Source organism: Chrysochloris asiatica, unplaced genomic scaffold (assembly GCF_000296735.1).
Source record: "Chrysochloris asiatica unplaced genomic scaffold, ChrAsi1.0 scaffold00003, whole genome shotgun sequence".
NCBI lineage: Eukaryota > Metazoa > Chordata > Mammalia > Afrosoricida > Chrysochloridae > Chrysochloris > Chrysochloris asiatica.
This window is the reverse complement of record NW_006408521.1, coordinates 22,754,541-22,769,050: the sequence shown is the minus strand read 5'-3', so window position 1 is coordinate 22,769,050 and position 14,510 is coordinate 22,754,541. Positions and strand designations below refer to the sequence as shown.

At 50.8% G+C, this 14,510-nt stretch overlaps 1 protein-coding gene across 1 annotated transcript in view; it reads left to right on the top strand.

The window, feature by feature from the left end:
- SLIT1 (slit homolog 1 (Drosophila)) overlaps positions 1–10,025 on the top strand; it is a 220,951-nt gene extending 210,926 nt beyond the window's left edge. Inside the window, exons 29-37 of the mRNA XM_006831197.1 lie at positions 814–953; positions 1,048–1,141; positions 1,508–1,645; positions 5,162–5,399; positions 6,359–6,489; positions 6,893–7,047; positions 8,013–8,301; positions 8,620–8,831; positions 9,531–10,025. Of these exons, the coding sequence (XP_006831260.1) occupies positions 814–953; positions 1,048–1,141; positions 1,508–1,645; positions 5,162–5,399; positions 6,359–6,489; positions 6,893–7,047; positions 8,013–8,301; positions 8,620–8,831; positions 9,531–9,769 (1,636 nt within the window). The 3' untranslated portion in view covers positions 9,770–10,025. The remainder of the gene's footprint in view (positions 1–813; positions 954–1,047; positions 1,142–1,507; positions 1,646–5,161; positions 5,400–6,358; positions 6,490–6,892; positions 7,048–8,012; positions 8,302–8,619; positions 8,832–9,530) is intronic.
- Positions 10,026–14,510: the final 4,485 nt, after the last annotated feature.

Genomic DNA, 14,510 nt, shown 5'->3' with positions numbered 1-14,510 from the left:
GGCACCATAGCAGGAGTCTTCATGTTCCTTTATTTGGTGCAGAGGGTTTTAAACTCCAGGGATGCCCCACCTGACTTTGGGCTGGATAAGAGGTGGAGAAGTTCTGCAGGCAGCTTAGTTCAGGGAAGCGTTGACATGGGACTTGAAAACCCAGAAAGTAATTTCTTAGACACCTTTGGCCCATAAACCCCTTCGAGAATTCCTGGGTGTCTTGTTGTTGTTGTTGTTGTGTGCCATGGAGTCGGTTCCAACTCATAGCGACCTTGTACAGGGTTTCCGAGGCTGGAAATCTTTACGGGAGCAGAAAGCCTCATCTTTCTCCCGCGGAATAGCTGGTAGTTTCGAACTGCTGCCCTTGTGGCTCTCAGCCCGATTCATAACCACTACGCTACCAGTCTTAGAGCAGGCATATACTGGGTTGAAGATCACTGGTCCCCAGGGCCCTGCACACGTGGCTCCCAGCCACCCTCAGCTCTGATGTTGATAATCCCCAAGTCCTGAACTCTTTAGGGGAACAGATGTCCTCCCAAGAACTGGACACCTCTGTCTATTCACCTTCCTTCCCCTTCCTGTTTTCCACAACACCCCCCAGGAGGAGTGAGGTGTCCCCTGCCCTTTATCCCTGCTCCCCAACCTCAGTGCTTACCCCAAGCCTGGTCGTACCCCTTCCCACACTGGACCGTGAGGGAGTCCTGTGAAGGCAGAGCCTGGTTTGGGAGGGTGGTGGTCACTGTGCCCTCAGGTTCCCCGGAGCTCTGGGAAGGCTGCCACCTGGCTGTGGGGCCACCTGCCTCTCTCTCCCCACCTTCTCAGGTGCTCCTGTCCTGCTGGCTTTGAGGGACTGACCTGTGCTGTGGACATGGATGACTGTGTAGAACACGCCTGTACCAATGGGGGCACCTGTGTGGATGGCGTGGGGAACTACACTTGCCAGTGCCCCCTGCAGTATACGGGTGAGCGTGGTGGGTCCCAGCGTCAGGGTGGGAGGGCCAAGCACAGGCAAGGGAAGGCAGCTTCTTACCTGCCTCTTGTTCATTCTCTCCCCAGGAAAGGCCTGTGAACAGCTGGTGGACTTCTGCTCCCCGGATTTGAACCCATGTCAGCATGAGGCCCAGTGTGTAGGCACTCCAGATGGACCCAGGTCAGTGCGCCCCATTTCTGGGGCTGGGGAACACAGCCCCCATGTCAGAACTGATTCCATGGCACGCAACAGGTGGTAAGGATGGCTCTTCCATGACAAGAGTCCCATTGCCTGCTGCTGGACATCCCCTTCCCAGCCCAGAGTCCCATTCAAGCCTACACAGCTCCCCTCTTGCATGAGAATAGGAGCCCAGAATGGGTGGGGATGTGTTCTATCAGGGACTCAGACTGATCTGGGAATCTGCAGAGACCCAGTGGGCCTGGGCCTTCTCTGTCACACACACAGCACCTCCCTCTGCCCTGGCTGTGGGTGCCCTGGGTCCCAGCACACTCTCCTAGCAGAGCATGTGGCTGTCACCCTCCCCAGGTGTGAGTGCATGCCAGGTTACACAGGTGACAACTGCAGTGAGAACCAGGATGACTGTGTGGACCACCGCTGCCAGAATGGGGCCCAGTGTGTGGATGAAGTCAACAGCTATTCCTGCCTCTGTGCCGAGGGCTACAGGTGAGCAGACCCTAGATGCACACGGACGTCTCACTGGTCCGCAACCTCGGACCTGCAGCAGCCTCCAGGCTTTGCTAGGGGTCGGGAGGGGGTGAGGACCAGAGCCTGGGAACTGGAGCCTATGGCGCTGTAGGATAAGCACTGGACTACTAACCACAAGGTCAGTGGTTCAAACCCCCAAGCTGTTCCTTGGAAACCCTCTACAGAGCTGCTATGAGTTGGAACTGAGTCGATGGCACATAACAAGAACATGCCAATCACAAGGAGCTCCGGTGGTCCAATGGTTAAGTGCTCATGGGAGAGAAGACTTGGAACTGTGCTCCTATTAAGATCACAGCCTTGGAAGTCCTACCAGGCAGTTCTAGTCAGTTCCATAGCATCGCAATGAATTAGAACTGATGCCATGGCACGCAACAGCAACACGTCAATCGCTAACTGTGTGGCCTTGGAAAAGTTACTTGGCAGCTCAGCTTAGGTGTCACATGAAGCGTGAGGGGTGGATGTATTTTACTGAGCAGTGCCCCATCTCACCTGCCCAGCAGAACCTGCAGACATGTCCATTAACGGCAGGTGTGCAGCTGCCCTTAGGACCCAGCAGTGGTCTTTGACCCAGTCTCCTGTCTTGACCCCTGCCCTCCTTCTGGCTCTGCACCTCTCCAGGCTCTGCCCTAAAACAAACAACCAAACTCAGCTTTATTCAGATGTAATTCACAAACCCTACAATTCACCGATTTCAAGTCTATAATCCAATAAATAGCGTTTAGCATATTCACAGACTTGGGTAACCATCAGCACAGTTAATTGTAGAACATTTTCATCACCCCGAAAAGACAATCCAGGGGTCCTTTTTGACTTCTTTCACAGTGCACGGTTTTCCAGATTCATCCAGGTTGTAGTTTGAATTCGTACTTCATTTTGTTTCATTGCTGAGTAATATTCTATTGTGACGGATGTTATCCATTCATTTAGCGGATAGACGTTTTGGGTAGTTTTCACTTTCTGACTATTATGAACAATGCTGCTACAAAGATTTGTGTACATAATTTTGTGTGTGGACATATATTTTCAATTCTCTTGGGACTGTAATTGCTGGGCCATACTGTAACTATGGTTAATTATTTAAGGAACTGCTAGGCTGGTTTCCAAAGTAGCTGAACCATTCTACATTCCCATCAGCAGTGTGAGTGCTCCAGTTTCTCTACATCCTTACTATTGTCCATTTGATTATAGCCTTCCTAGTGGGTGTGAAGTGGTATCTTTTTATGATCTGGAATGACATTTCCCTGATGACTAATGATGTTGAACATCTTTTCATGGGTTCACTGGCCATTTACATCGTCTTCTTTAGAGAAATGCCTATTTAGATCCTTCACCCATTTTTAAATTGAGTTATTTGTTTCTTTATTATTGAGTTATAATAGCTCTTTATATGTTCTAGATACACTCCCTTCCTAGGTAAACGATTTGCAAACATGTTTGTCTCATTCTGTGGGTTGTCTTCTCACGTCATAGATGGTATCATTTACAGCACAAAAATGATCATTTTTCATGATATCCAATTGATTTATTTTTCTTTTGCTGCTTGTGCTTTTGGTGTCATATCTAAGGAACCATTGTCTGGTGCAACATCATGAAAATGTGTACCTATGCTTTCGTCTATGAGTTTTCTAGTTTACCTCTTACATTTAGGTCTCTGATTAAAGTTAATTTTTATAGATGACGTGAGTAAGGTAGGATTCCAAACTGGGCTTGTATCTTGCAAACTTGATAAACTTTTTGTTCTTTCTAATAGTTTTTTAGTGGATTCCTTAGCATATTTTTCTTCCACAATCTTATCATTGGCAGATAGAGTTAGCTATACTTCTTTCTTATTTTCCAATATTGTTGTTGTCAAGCGCCATCAAGTTGATTCCGACTCATAACAATCCTGTAAAGGGTTTCCAAGGTGGATGACTTTTATTTTATTTTCTTAACTAACTACTCTGTCTGCTTGTGCCTTATTGCATAATATTGTACAATACTGAATAGAAATGGTGAGGGCGCATACCTGTCTTGTCTGGATCTTAGGAGAAAGCAACCAGTATTTCATAATTAAGTACAACGTTAATTGTGTGTTTTATCTGGCTGATGAAGTTCTCTTCTATTCCTAGTTTGTTGAGTGTTTTCATCATGAATTCAGTGTTTGTGTCAAATGTTTTTTTCTGTGTTTACTGAGATGACTGACTATGCGGGTCTTGTCTTTTCTTTTGTTCATACTGTGTATTTCATTGATTGATTTTCAGGTATTAAGCCAAGCTTGCATTCCTGGGATAAATACCATGTATATAATCCTTTTTATATATCAATGGGTCGATTTGCTAGTAACTCACTGAGGATTTTTGCATCTTTATTCATAAGAGATGTATTGGTCTTTAGTTTTCTTTTCTTGGGATACCTTTTTCTGGTTTTGGTATCAAGGTAATACTGGCCTCATAGAGTGAATTAGGAAGTATTTGCCTCTTCCGTTTTCTGGAAATGTTTGTAAAGATTTAGTATTAGTGGTTTATTGGTAGAATTCACCAGTGAAAGTGGGAAGTTTTTTGATCACTAATTCAATCTCTTGTTATGAGTCTGTTCAGATTTTCTGGAGTCCGTTTTGGTAGTTTGTTTCTCTAGGAATTCGTCCATTTCATCTTCATTATCTAATTTTTTGGCATACCAATTAGATATTTCTTTATTAACCTGATACCATCGAGTCAAATATGACTCAACCCTACAGGACAATGTAGACCCTACAGGACCTACAGGACAATGTAGATTCACCCCATACGGTTTCCAAGGCTGTAAACTATAGAAGCAAACTGTCACATCTTGCTCTGTGGAGCAGCTAATGGGTTCAAACCACCCACCTTCAGCTAGCAGCCAAGCGCTTAACCACCTTGCCACCAAGGCTTCTTATATCCTCTTATAGTTCTTTTTGTTTTTATAAGGTTCATGGTTATATTGTTGTTAGATGTCTTTGAGTCAGTTCTTACTCATAGTAACCCTGTACAGGGTTTCCAAAGCTTTTAAAATCTTCATGGAAGCTGAAAACTCCATCTTTCTCCCTCGGCACTGCTGGTGGCTCAAATCACAGACCTTGCAGTTCGCAGTCCCGTGCCCATTGGCTGGCGCCACTGCGCTCCTTGTTTTTACCCTTTTTGTATCTGATTTTTGTCATTTGAGTCTTGAGTCTGGTCTGCTTGGTCTTAGCCTTGCAGAGTTCTGACATGAGCAGTGAGCACTTCTCCAACTTTAATGTGTAGCTGGGATCTTGTTAAGATGCAGATTCAAGTTCAGTAGGTTTCCCACTTTGACCAGTGTCCCGGTGTTCTCACCATGTTTCTCATCATCCTTCTGGCTCTTAGCTCTCTTAAGAAAAGTGTCCCTGAGGAGCATCTTCTGGCACTTTAAGGATCCATTTCCTGGGCTGTGGGAGGGAGATACCACTTCCTCCTCTGGCACGGCCCTTTCTAATGTGTGTCCTCTCCCTCTCAGCGGACAGCTCTGTGAGATCCCTCCGAGCCCACCTGCTCCCAGGAGTCCCTGTGAGGGGACTGAGTGCCAGAATGGGGCCAACTGTGTGAACCAGGGCAGCCGGCCCGTGTGCCAATGCCTCCCGGGCTTTGGTGGCCCTGAGTGTGAGAAGTTGCTCAGTGTCAACTTCGTGGATCGGGACACTTACCTTCAGTTCACCGATCTGCAGAACTGGCCTCGGGCCAACATCACACTGCAGGTGGGTGTCCAGGGGCCTGGTCACAGAGGGGAGTCAGGGGCAGGGGACCCTGGCTTTGCTGTAGGTCAGAGTATCAAGATGTATCCCTGGCCAGGAGAATTGGAAGGGCTCCTGTCAGTCAAAGCTCTTTGTGGTCTCAGCTTGCATTTCACAGTTGGGAAGGTATTAATTCACAAGCAGTCTCAGAGAACAGGAGTCGAGCGATGGCCTCGTGGATGACTGGATCCAGGAAACTCCATTTGCCAGGACTCTAACTGTCCCATGTCTCTACTGCTCCTCAGCTTTCAGCTGCCAACACTCAGACGGCTTTCTCCCTGGGGCTGGAATGAGGAGCTCTGGGCTTCTGTTTTCAGCCAAGTATTCCTTCTTGGCTTCTCTTCTTTTCCCAGCACCACTCAGCCTTTCAGATATACTGACTGTACTTCTTCCCCATCACTGCTTCCAAATCCTGTCCACACAGCAAGATAGCAGCTATCCTAACTGCTCACCAAAAAACTTGTAAAAACCCTAACAAGCCATTGCCTCACATATCCTTCCTTCAAGAGACTGTTAATCCCAGTAAGTCCCCATGAGGTCCCAACACCCAATACTCAAAGAGGCTCTTCCTTACTTAGGACAGTAATCCCAGGGAAGATCTCTGATTGGCCTGGCTCCAGTCATATGTCCATCCCTAGACCAACCAGGGAGATGAGGTGCTGTGATTGGTCAAGCCTGGGCCATGACCCACAGACCATGGGTTTGAGGCCTTTACCAGAAGAAAGAAGGGAAGAGGAACCAAGTGTGAAAAAATGAAACAAAAGAAAAAGCTCTGGCTCCCACAGTGTAGAGAGGGCTCTTCCTCCAAGGCAAAACGCACAGCTCTCATGACAGGCACTAGCTCCTCTCTTCCAATCTTGGGTCTCCATCTACCCAACTCGCCAGGTGGGGTGGGTAGGAGAGGACGTGCCTTTTCCCATCAGGTCTCCACGGCTGAGGACAATGGGATCCTGCTGTACAATGGGGACAATGACCACATTGCGGTTGAGCTGTACCAGGGCCACGTGCGTGTCAGCTATGACCCAGGCAGCTATCCCAGCTCTGCTATCTACAGGTGGGTTTCCTCAGGCCCGTGAGATGCCGTCAGGCCTGAGGAACTGCTAATCAGGGTATCCCGGGCCAGAAGCAGATGGTTAGTGGGATCACTAGGAAGCTGGGCAACCTAAGTGGAAAGAACATTGAACGATCTAGTCAACGCTTGCTTGGGTCCGAGACCCTCTGAAGCTGGAGCAGCTGCCAATCTTACTACTACTTCAGAGGGGCTCCCAATGGCCACAGTTACCCCAAACTTCTCAGCTTTCTCCAGGGAGCTGCAAGAAGGGGACTAGGAAGAACCAGGCCATCCTACAGTTCCTTCTCTTAAAAACTGGGTTCATTGGAAAGTAACTGCTGGATCATATGGTCTTTCTGGAGAAGCCCCCAGCCCCAAATGAAATCCACCCCCTGTCTTCTTCCAGTGCTGAGACCATCAATGACGGGCAGTTCCACACAGTTGAGTTGGTCACCTTTGACCAGATGGTGAATCTCTCTATTGACGGCGGCAGCCCCATGACTATGGACAACTTTGGCAAACACTACACGCTCAACAGCGAAGCCCCCCTCTATGTGGGAGGTGAGGACCTGGCCCAGTGGAGGTGAAAGCAGTTCCAGGGTGGGACCTCTTTGGCCCTCTGGCCTGAGACCTGTCAGGACAGCTGGTGCTCAGGACACTGACTTTTGTGGGGGAAATGCCAAGGGGTGGGAGAAAATTCTAGTGAATGACCAAGCTGCTGGTGAGTTTCCGTCCCCTGCCTGGAGTCTCAGGCTGCTCTCTCCCCAGCTCAAACTGACCATATAGGCTAAGTGTTTGGTTGGGCCTGAGGCCTTACCTGGGACTTACCTGCCTATCCTCTTGTTGGGCCAGAAGGGGCTTGTCACTTGTTTGGGGTTCATTCCCAGTCTTGGGGCCATCAGAGGCCCAGAGCAGCTACAAGAGACCTGGACACAGGAGTCCCTGCCTCAACTGGAGACCTCTCTGGCTGACCATACAAGCTTTGAAGGCCAGATGACCCCTCCCCTCATCCCATCCCACCCCTTCCCCCACCTCATCCACCACAGGCACACATTTATAGATCCAGCCAAGGCAGGTTTCCAGGTGCAGTAGATTGTCCCAGGCTGGTGGCTTGCTGGGACTTCCAGGCAGATGGGAAGATGGAGCCTGGGTTCTAATCCCAGCTCCGGTAACTACTCGTTGTACAACTTCCAGCAAGTCATTGGACATCTATCAAATGGTGACAGAGGTACTTAACCAGAAAGTGACTCTGAAGTGACCACTAAAGTGCCATGCACACAAATTCTAGGTCCCAGACCCTTTGCTGCACTTGGAATCCATGGGCGAGGGCAACCCAGACTTCAGCAACAGGGACACCCAGGTTTTAACCCCAGATCTAATGAGCCTTTTCATTGTTTCTGGTAAGGGAGTCTGGGCCCTCAGCTCAGGGTTACAGAGACAGAAGAATGGAGGCTAAGGGGTACTACGAGTAAACACGGAAACTGCTGAGCTGGCCTCAGAGGTGGGTGTCTGCCTGCCCTCTACAGGGATGCCTGTGGACGTGAACTCGGCTGCCTTCCGTCTGTGGCAGATCCTCAATGGCACCAGCTTCCATGGTTGTATACGGAACCTGTACATCAACAATGAACTACAGGACTTCACCAAGACACAGATGAAGCCGGGCGTGGTGCCTGGCTGCGAACCCTGTCGAAAACTCTACTGCCTGCACGGCATCTGCCAGCCCAACGCCAGTCCAGGACCGGTGTGCCACTGCGAAGCCGGCTGGGGGGGACTGCACTGTGACCAGCCAGCCAACGGCCCCTGCCATGGCCACAAGTGAGCCTGGGGTGGGGGGACCTGCACTCTGTCCATTGGCCCCTTTCCTATGGGAGAGCAAATACAAGGAAGGTAGTTTTTAAATGCCTCCCTGAACTGGAACACGTGGCCTCACACAAGCTTTTATTGTTTGTTTTCTGGGTTGCAGTGTTTATTAACAGGAAAAGGTCTTTAGGGCCAGACACACAGAGTCTCGTTTTGCTCCCTTTGTTTAAACCTCGGGCTCATGAAGTGAAGGTTGGGTGTGGCGGGGTTCCCTGGGGTGGGCCTTGGGGAGGTCATGCCTAGCTTCACTGAGCTCTTCCTCTGCCCCTGCAGGTGTGTCCATGGGAGCTGCATGCCCCTCGATGCCCTCTCCTACAGCTGCCAGTGCCAGGATGGGTACTCGGGGGTCCTGTGTAATCAGGCCGGGACTCCGGCGGACCCCTGTGGGGGACTGCAGTGCTCCCACGGCCACTGCCAGACTTCAGCCACCAAGGGGGCACACTGCGTGTGTGACCAGGGCTTTTCGGGCCAGCTGTGTGAGCAAGGTCAGGGCCCCACCTCCTGACATGTCCTCTCCAGGGCCCCTCCCCACATTTGTTTTAGCAACTTGACTTTTCTTCTCCCCAACCTCAGCAGCTCCTCTATGCCCCCTCCCCTTCATCCTTTGGACTTTGGTACCCCCAGTCCCTGGACACTAAGCCCCTCTCAGAAGGAAGTCCCATCTCCCTAAACCCAGTTTGCCCTGTGGCCCTTTATCCAGGCAAGGATCTTTTCTGGCTGGAGTTTCACCTAACAATTCCCGACCCCATCACCTGCGGGGCTGGGATGTAGTCGGAAGTCAGGGTTGGGGACTCCTTCCCAGACCCCTTTGGCTTCGCTTGACCAAGGAGCTTCCGATGGAATCCAGGCTCTGCTGAGGTCGGGCAGAAGAAATCTAGAGGAATCCAGAACCCTCTCCAAGCGCGAGTTCGAGTCTCTTTGATCACGTATTGCCTCGCAGACTTCCAGCCTCTTCTTTCACAGCGCTAGTAACGGGACTCACCCGAGCCTGGAAGCCTTATCTGCCCTGGAGAGTCCCGACAGTAGAAAGCTCTCCCTTCATGCTGACCCACCCAGGGCCCGGGAGAGCGCGGTGCATGCGCATGTTCCGCAGGGCCTAGGGGAGGCGGGTCTGAGCGCCTGGAGGAGCCGCCCACGGACGCGGGAGCGCCCTGAGGCTTTCTCTTGGTGTCTATCCCATCCAGAGTCCGAGTGCCGGGGGGACCCTGTCCGGGACTTTCACCAGGTCCAGAGGGGCTATGCCATCTGCCAGACCACGCGGCCGCTGTCGTGGCTCGAGTGCCGGGGCGCGTGCCAGGGCCAGGGCTGCTGCCAGGGCCTGCGGCTGAAGCGGAGGAAGTTCACCTTTGAGTGCAGCGACGGGACCTCTTTTGCAGAGGAGGTGGAGAAGCCCACCAAGTGTGGCTGTGCCCCCTGCGTGTAACCCCGGTGGGACGGGAGTGGGTGGGGGGGCGGGCGAGGGGCGTGGCCGTGGCAGGGCGGAGCTGCGGGCAGCTGGGCTGGGGGCGGGTGGTCGCCAGGGCGGTGCGGGGTCGGAGGGCGCGGCTGCCCTTGGGGGTGGGGGAGTCAGCGCCGCTTTTCACTTGCAGACGGCGCCGCAGCTGGGGGCAGAGGGGGTGGGCGCGGCGCGGCTGCGGACTGCCTTCTCCGGAAGTGCCTTGCACAAAGGCGCTTAATAAATATTTGTTGAATGAATGTGTGCGTGAGGTCAGGCCAAGACGTGCAGAATGGTGACACCTCCTCCTTGCCTGCCCATGGCCAGTAGTGACCTTGTGACACTAGGTCCCCCAGGCTTCCTCTCCGGGTAACCTGGAAGTGCTGTCAGCCTGCCCTGGGCAACCTGTTTGGCTCTGGGCTGTTTCTGCGGCTAGGGGCTGGGGCACGCGTCTGCTGCCAGTGTCTGCTGGCACGCGCCTCGCCGTGCCTAGGAAGGGTTTCTCCTGCTGGTCAGGAAGGCACGTTCTTTGCCCCCTGGTGACTAGTATGCTGCAGCCACCACTTAGGAGTGAGGCTGGGGGTTGGTTCTTGGGACTAGGTTATGTGATCACCACTGTAGCTTCCAGGGGGCTCACTCATATAAAGAGAACACTCACTGCAATTGTTTGGGGGCTGAGGTCCCACCAAAGAGGGCAGGGGAGATGTTGGTTCTAGCTGAATAAACATCACCAGCCTCCAGACACTAGCCAAACACAAGAGGCACTAGTCCTGACCTTCCCAGCCCCCGACTGTCCACTAGTCGCTGTCCTTTGGCAGGAGGACAGGATGCAAGGGCCCAGGGTCAGGCTGCTTGACCAGGGAGGGGCCTCCTCCTAGAGGAGGAAGGCGGGACTGCAGACCATCCGGGAGCAGGATCCTAATCCACCTTCACCACTTCTACCACTTTGGGCAAACCTCTATTTCCCTGCTTCTCTACCCGCTCCCCCACCAACCCTCAGTTTCCTCAGCTATAAAATGGAGAGACAGGATGACTAAATATGTAGACCCTTCCACTGTGGTTCCAGGAGGGAGCCTGGAAAAGAATGAGAAGACCCATTTTCATTTATCACATTGACAAGTATTTATGTGCCTCACCGGGGACTGGGAACTGTGGGTGATCTACCCCTATGGACAGATGGGAGCTAATCAGAGGACAAAGGAGGCACCAGGACGCCTGGGGAAAGAGTGGAGGGCGCTCGACTTCCGCCAAAGTCACCTCCAGGCTACAGATCCTCCTGATGCTTGCAAGGAAGGAGTCTAAATCCATGCAGAGTGGAAACAAAGATTGCGCTCTTCTTCCCCAATGTTTTCCCCACAGGAAGTGCCCCTCGGGGAGTCCTGCTGAGCAAGAGGGGTCAGGTCCGTTTCCTGGCTCCCTCTCTCTGCAAACAGAGGCTGGGTTGGGCATTGCAGTATCGCTGGCCGGCCGTGATGGGAATGGGCTTGAGCCTCCAGTGAATGTGGGAGCCTAGCATGTTCCATGATACCTGACCCAGGACCACTGAGTGTGGTTCAGGGAGCCCAGTACGGGCAGAGAGACCTGCCCTGCCCAACTGGGAGGTGTCCTCATGGCTGGATCTGTTCTCATCATGGGGTTCAGGTTCTATTTCTTATAGCTCTGAACAGACCACGGTTACCCACCCCTTCCCACAGCCTTGTGTGTGGGACCTCCTGTAAACAGCAGCCTGGACCTTCCTCTTTCCCGGTCAGTGAGGGGCCCTGGAAAGCAGCTAGCACCAAGTTGGACAGGGCAGAAAAACTCCAGTGCTCCTTCCCTGAAGGAAAGGTGTTCTGGGACGCAGGAACGCTGAGAAACGGAGCTCCCCTTGGCCATCACCAATCTCCACTGCCCTGAAGAAGCAACTTCCAGAGGACCTGAGCATCAAGGACTGCCTCACCTTCTTCAGCCTGCGCATGTAGGAAGGGCACCTGCAGACAGGTGAAGCCTGCTCAGGGTCCTGCATTCCTTCCCTGTGTCACCTCCCTGCTCCCAATGGGGTTGGGAGGACAAAGGATGGCGTGTTTGTTCCCAGGGAATGTGCTTGCGAGCATGAAACTGCCCCTGTCCCAGCACAGTTCCATACTCAAGAGGATTGAAAGCAGGGATGAGAGCCTGGGCTGGGACCAACCTTTCAACATAGTCACCAACCTGCAAGTTGCTAAGGAATGGCTATCACTCCGGTTCCTGTGGCGCGCGTGCTCATTGGTAGTTGGGAAGGCAGCTGCCAAAAAACCATCTCTCTGAGAACCCGTCTCCACATCTCACCTTCAGTTCACTTTTCGTCACCAGGGGCCGTTTCCATTAAACATGTACTGAAGAGACACACAAGGGAAGTTCCCGGGGAGCTGGTGTTTTGACAATACCCAGACCAGGGCTCCAGTGGGAAGGTGTTGGGAACTGGAAAATGCTGGACTTGTTCTTCTCTTTGCCTGCTGTTAGCCTAACCGCGAAAGTATCTCTTTATACAGAATACTTACAGATTCTAATATATATTTGTATTTCATTTTGTTATAGTATTTTTATATGTTCAAGTCAACATCCAATGTCTTGTTTTGATTTTCAAATACCCTGTGGTTGTGATGTTTTGTTTGGGGGTTTATACGGTCTTGTTAAAATCAAGTCTTTTTAAAGAGACTGGTTTAGAACAGGTCTGGGAGGGAGGCACATGTGTCCTTTAGATGCAGTATTGTTTTAGAACATGTTGGATATTATCTGTTGTCTTCCATGTGAACATGACATTGATTCTCTTACTCTGCCTCGTTGGTCTCTTCTTCTCAACTAGGTTGGAGCCTTGTGTAGCCTAGGGCACAAAGCTTTCTGTGCTTACAGAGCCAGAAATGGCTATAAGACACACCCATAGGTTATCTGATGCTACAACTCTCTGGTCCTCCTGAAAGAAGAGGATGCTCCATCATAGAAGCCTTGGGATTGGTCAGTGTGAGCGCAGAGCCTGGCACTGCACACAGGGAGATCTGGGAGGCTGCTCATCATCCTCTCAAGTGTTTGCTGTTGTCACACCCCCATTGTCTAAGTTTGTAGATAGCCCCACACCCATATTTAACCTGGCTCAGAGGATTTCTGAGCATCAGGGTGAGTTTAGAAAGCAGTGGAACTTCTCATTCGGTCCTGGGAAGATTAAACTGTCTGCTTCTAGAATCATTTTTAGGATCAGTGGAGAAGGACATCTCAGATTACAATTTGGCATTCGGGAGTTTTGTAGTTCTGCAGGACGTACAACCTGAGCTCAGATAAGACCAGGCCTTTGCAGACTTTGGGAAAGCCCCTGCCACAAAGGGGATCTGGCTGACCCTTCTCTGTTGTCTGGTCCATGGACTGATTCTTAGTGACACAAGCCAGGCCTTAGCTGCAGCCCACGGTTCACCTTGAACACGGGCAGTGATGGCTACTGCTGTCTGTGCCATCCAAGCCATTTAGGATGAGAGAAGCCATGGAATGAACAGACAATAGATGAGAAAATGGGTTGAATAAGGTTGCAAATCCGAGTATCTGGAGTCAGCCAAGTGTAACTGCCACTCGGACAAGGCAGCAGGCACAGAGGCATTTCCCTAGACGCTAATTTTGTTAAATCTTTAAGAGAATCCAAAAATCTGAATCTTTATGTGAAGGCTTATACTTTCTAAGTATCCTTTAAAAACTGAGCACTGGGATAACCACATTTGTGCACCTCCAGTTTGAAATGGCTGAGTTAATGTAAAGTAAATGTCCGAAGAGTGTAGTTAGAAGGAAATCCCCTGACAGGGGGGGCTTGGTTGGGGGTGGAGGCTATAGCAGGAATGCCCAGACCACCAAAAGATCAACATAGTCTAATTACCAGAGTTGCTTTTCCCAACAATACGTTCTACCCAAAGCTCTCAGTGAATTTTGGAGCTGCTCCTACTTCCTGTGGGTCAGTTTGTACCTCCTGGATCAATATTCTAGGATGAATATTGGAGGGAAAGGGTCTTATTTTAACAATGAAGATACCTAATCTGGAACAAGGGGCTATTCCAAATTTAAATTATGAAGAGATGGGCTGTCTTTGTCAACTGTTGGGTTGTTTTCACCAGATGTAGTTCTGTGCACCAGTGGTCACAGGTAGATGAACTTGCTAATGAAGTCATGGCTTGTTGTTGCTGTTGTTAAGTGCTGTCAAGTTGGTTCTGACTCATAGCGACCCTATATAGGGTTTCCAAGGAGCAGCTGGTGGGCTTGAACTGCCGAACTTGTGGTTCAGTGCTGATCCTACAGAGCCATCACTGGCCTTTGTGTCCTTAAACGGACTCACCTTTACCTATGTTGAAGAAAGAGCATAGTGGAACAAACAGGTCATGGGATTGGCAAATGGAAGGGCTTTCTCCTGACTTCCTGCCATATATCATAAGCTCTATGGAAAACTGGGACAGTCCTTGTCTGAGGTCAGTTTTAACTCAACTGCTCCCTGCCCTTCAAGATGAAAAACCAGCATTTTTCCAGCTCTGTCCAGGGAATTCCTTCCCATTGTGTTTTCTTTTCCCTGAAGTCAGGCTTAAACCACAAAGCTGCCAAAGATTTGGTTTCCTTAAATCTCAACACCATGGTTGAGACCGAAGGAATAAGAAGTATTGTTTTTTCGTTCCTCCTGGCAACTTAGCAACTTTTCTGTAAGCTTCACGTTGAATGCAGGCTTCAGCGCATTCTGTGCCCTCTT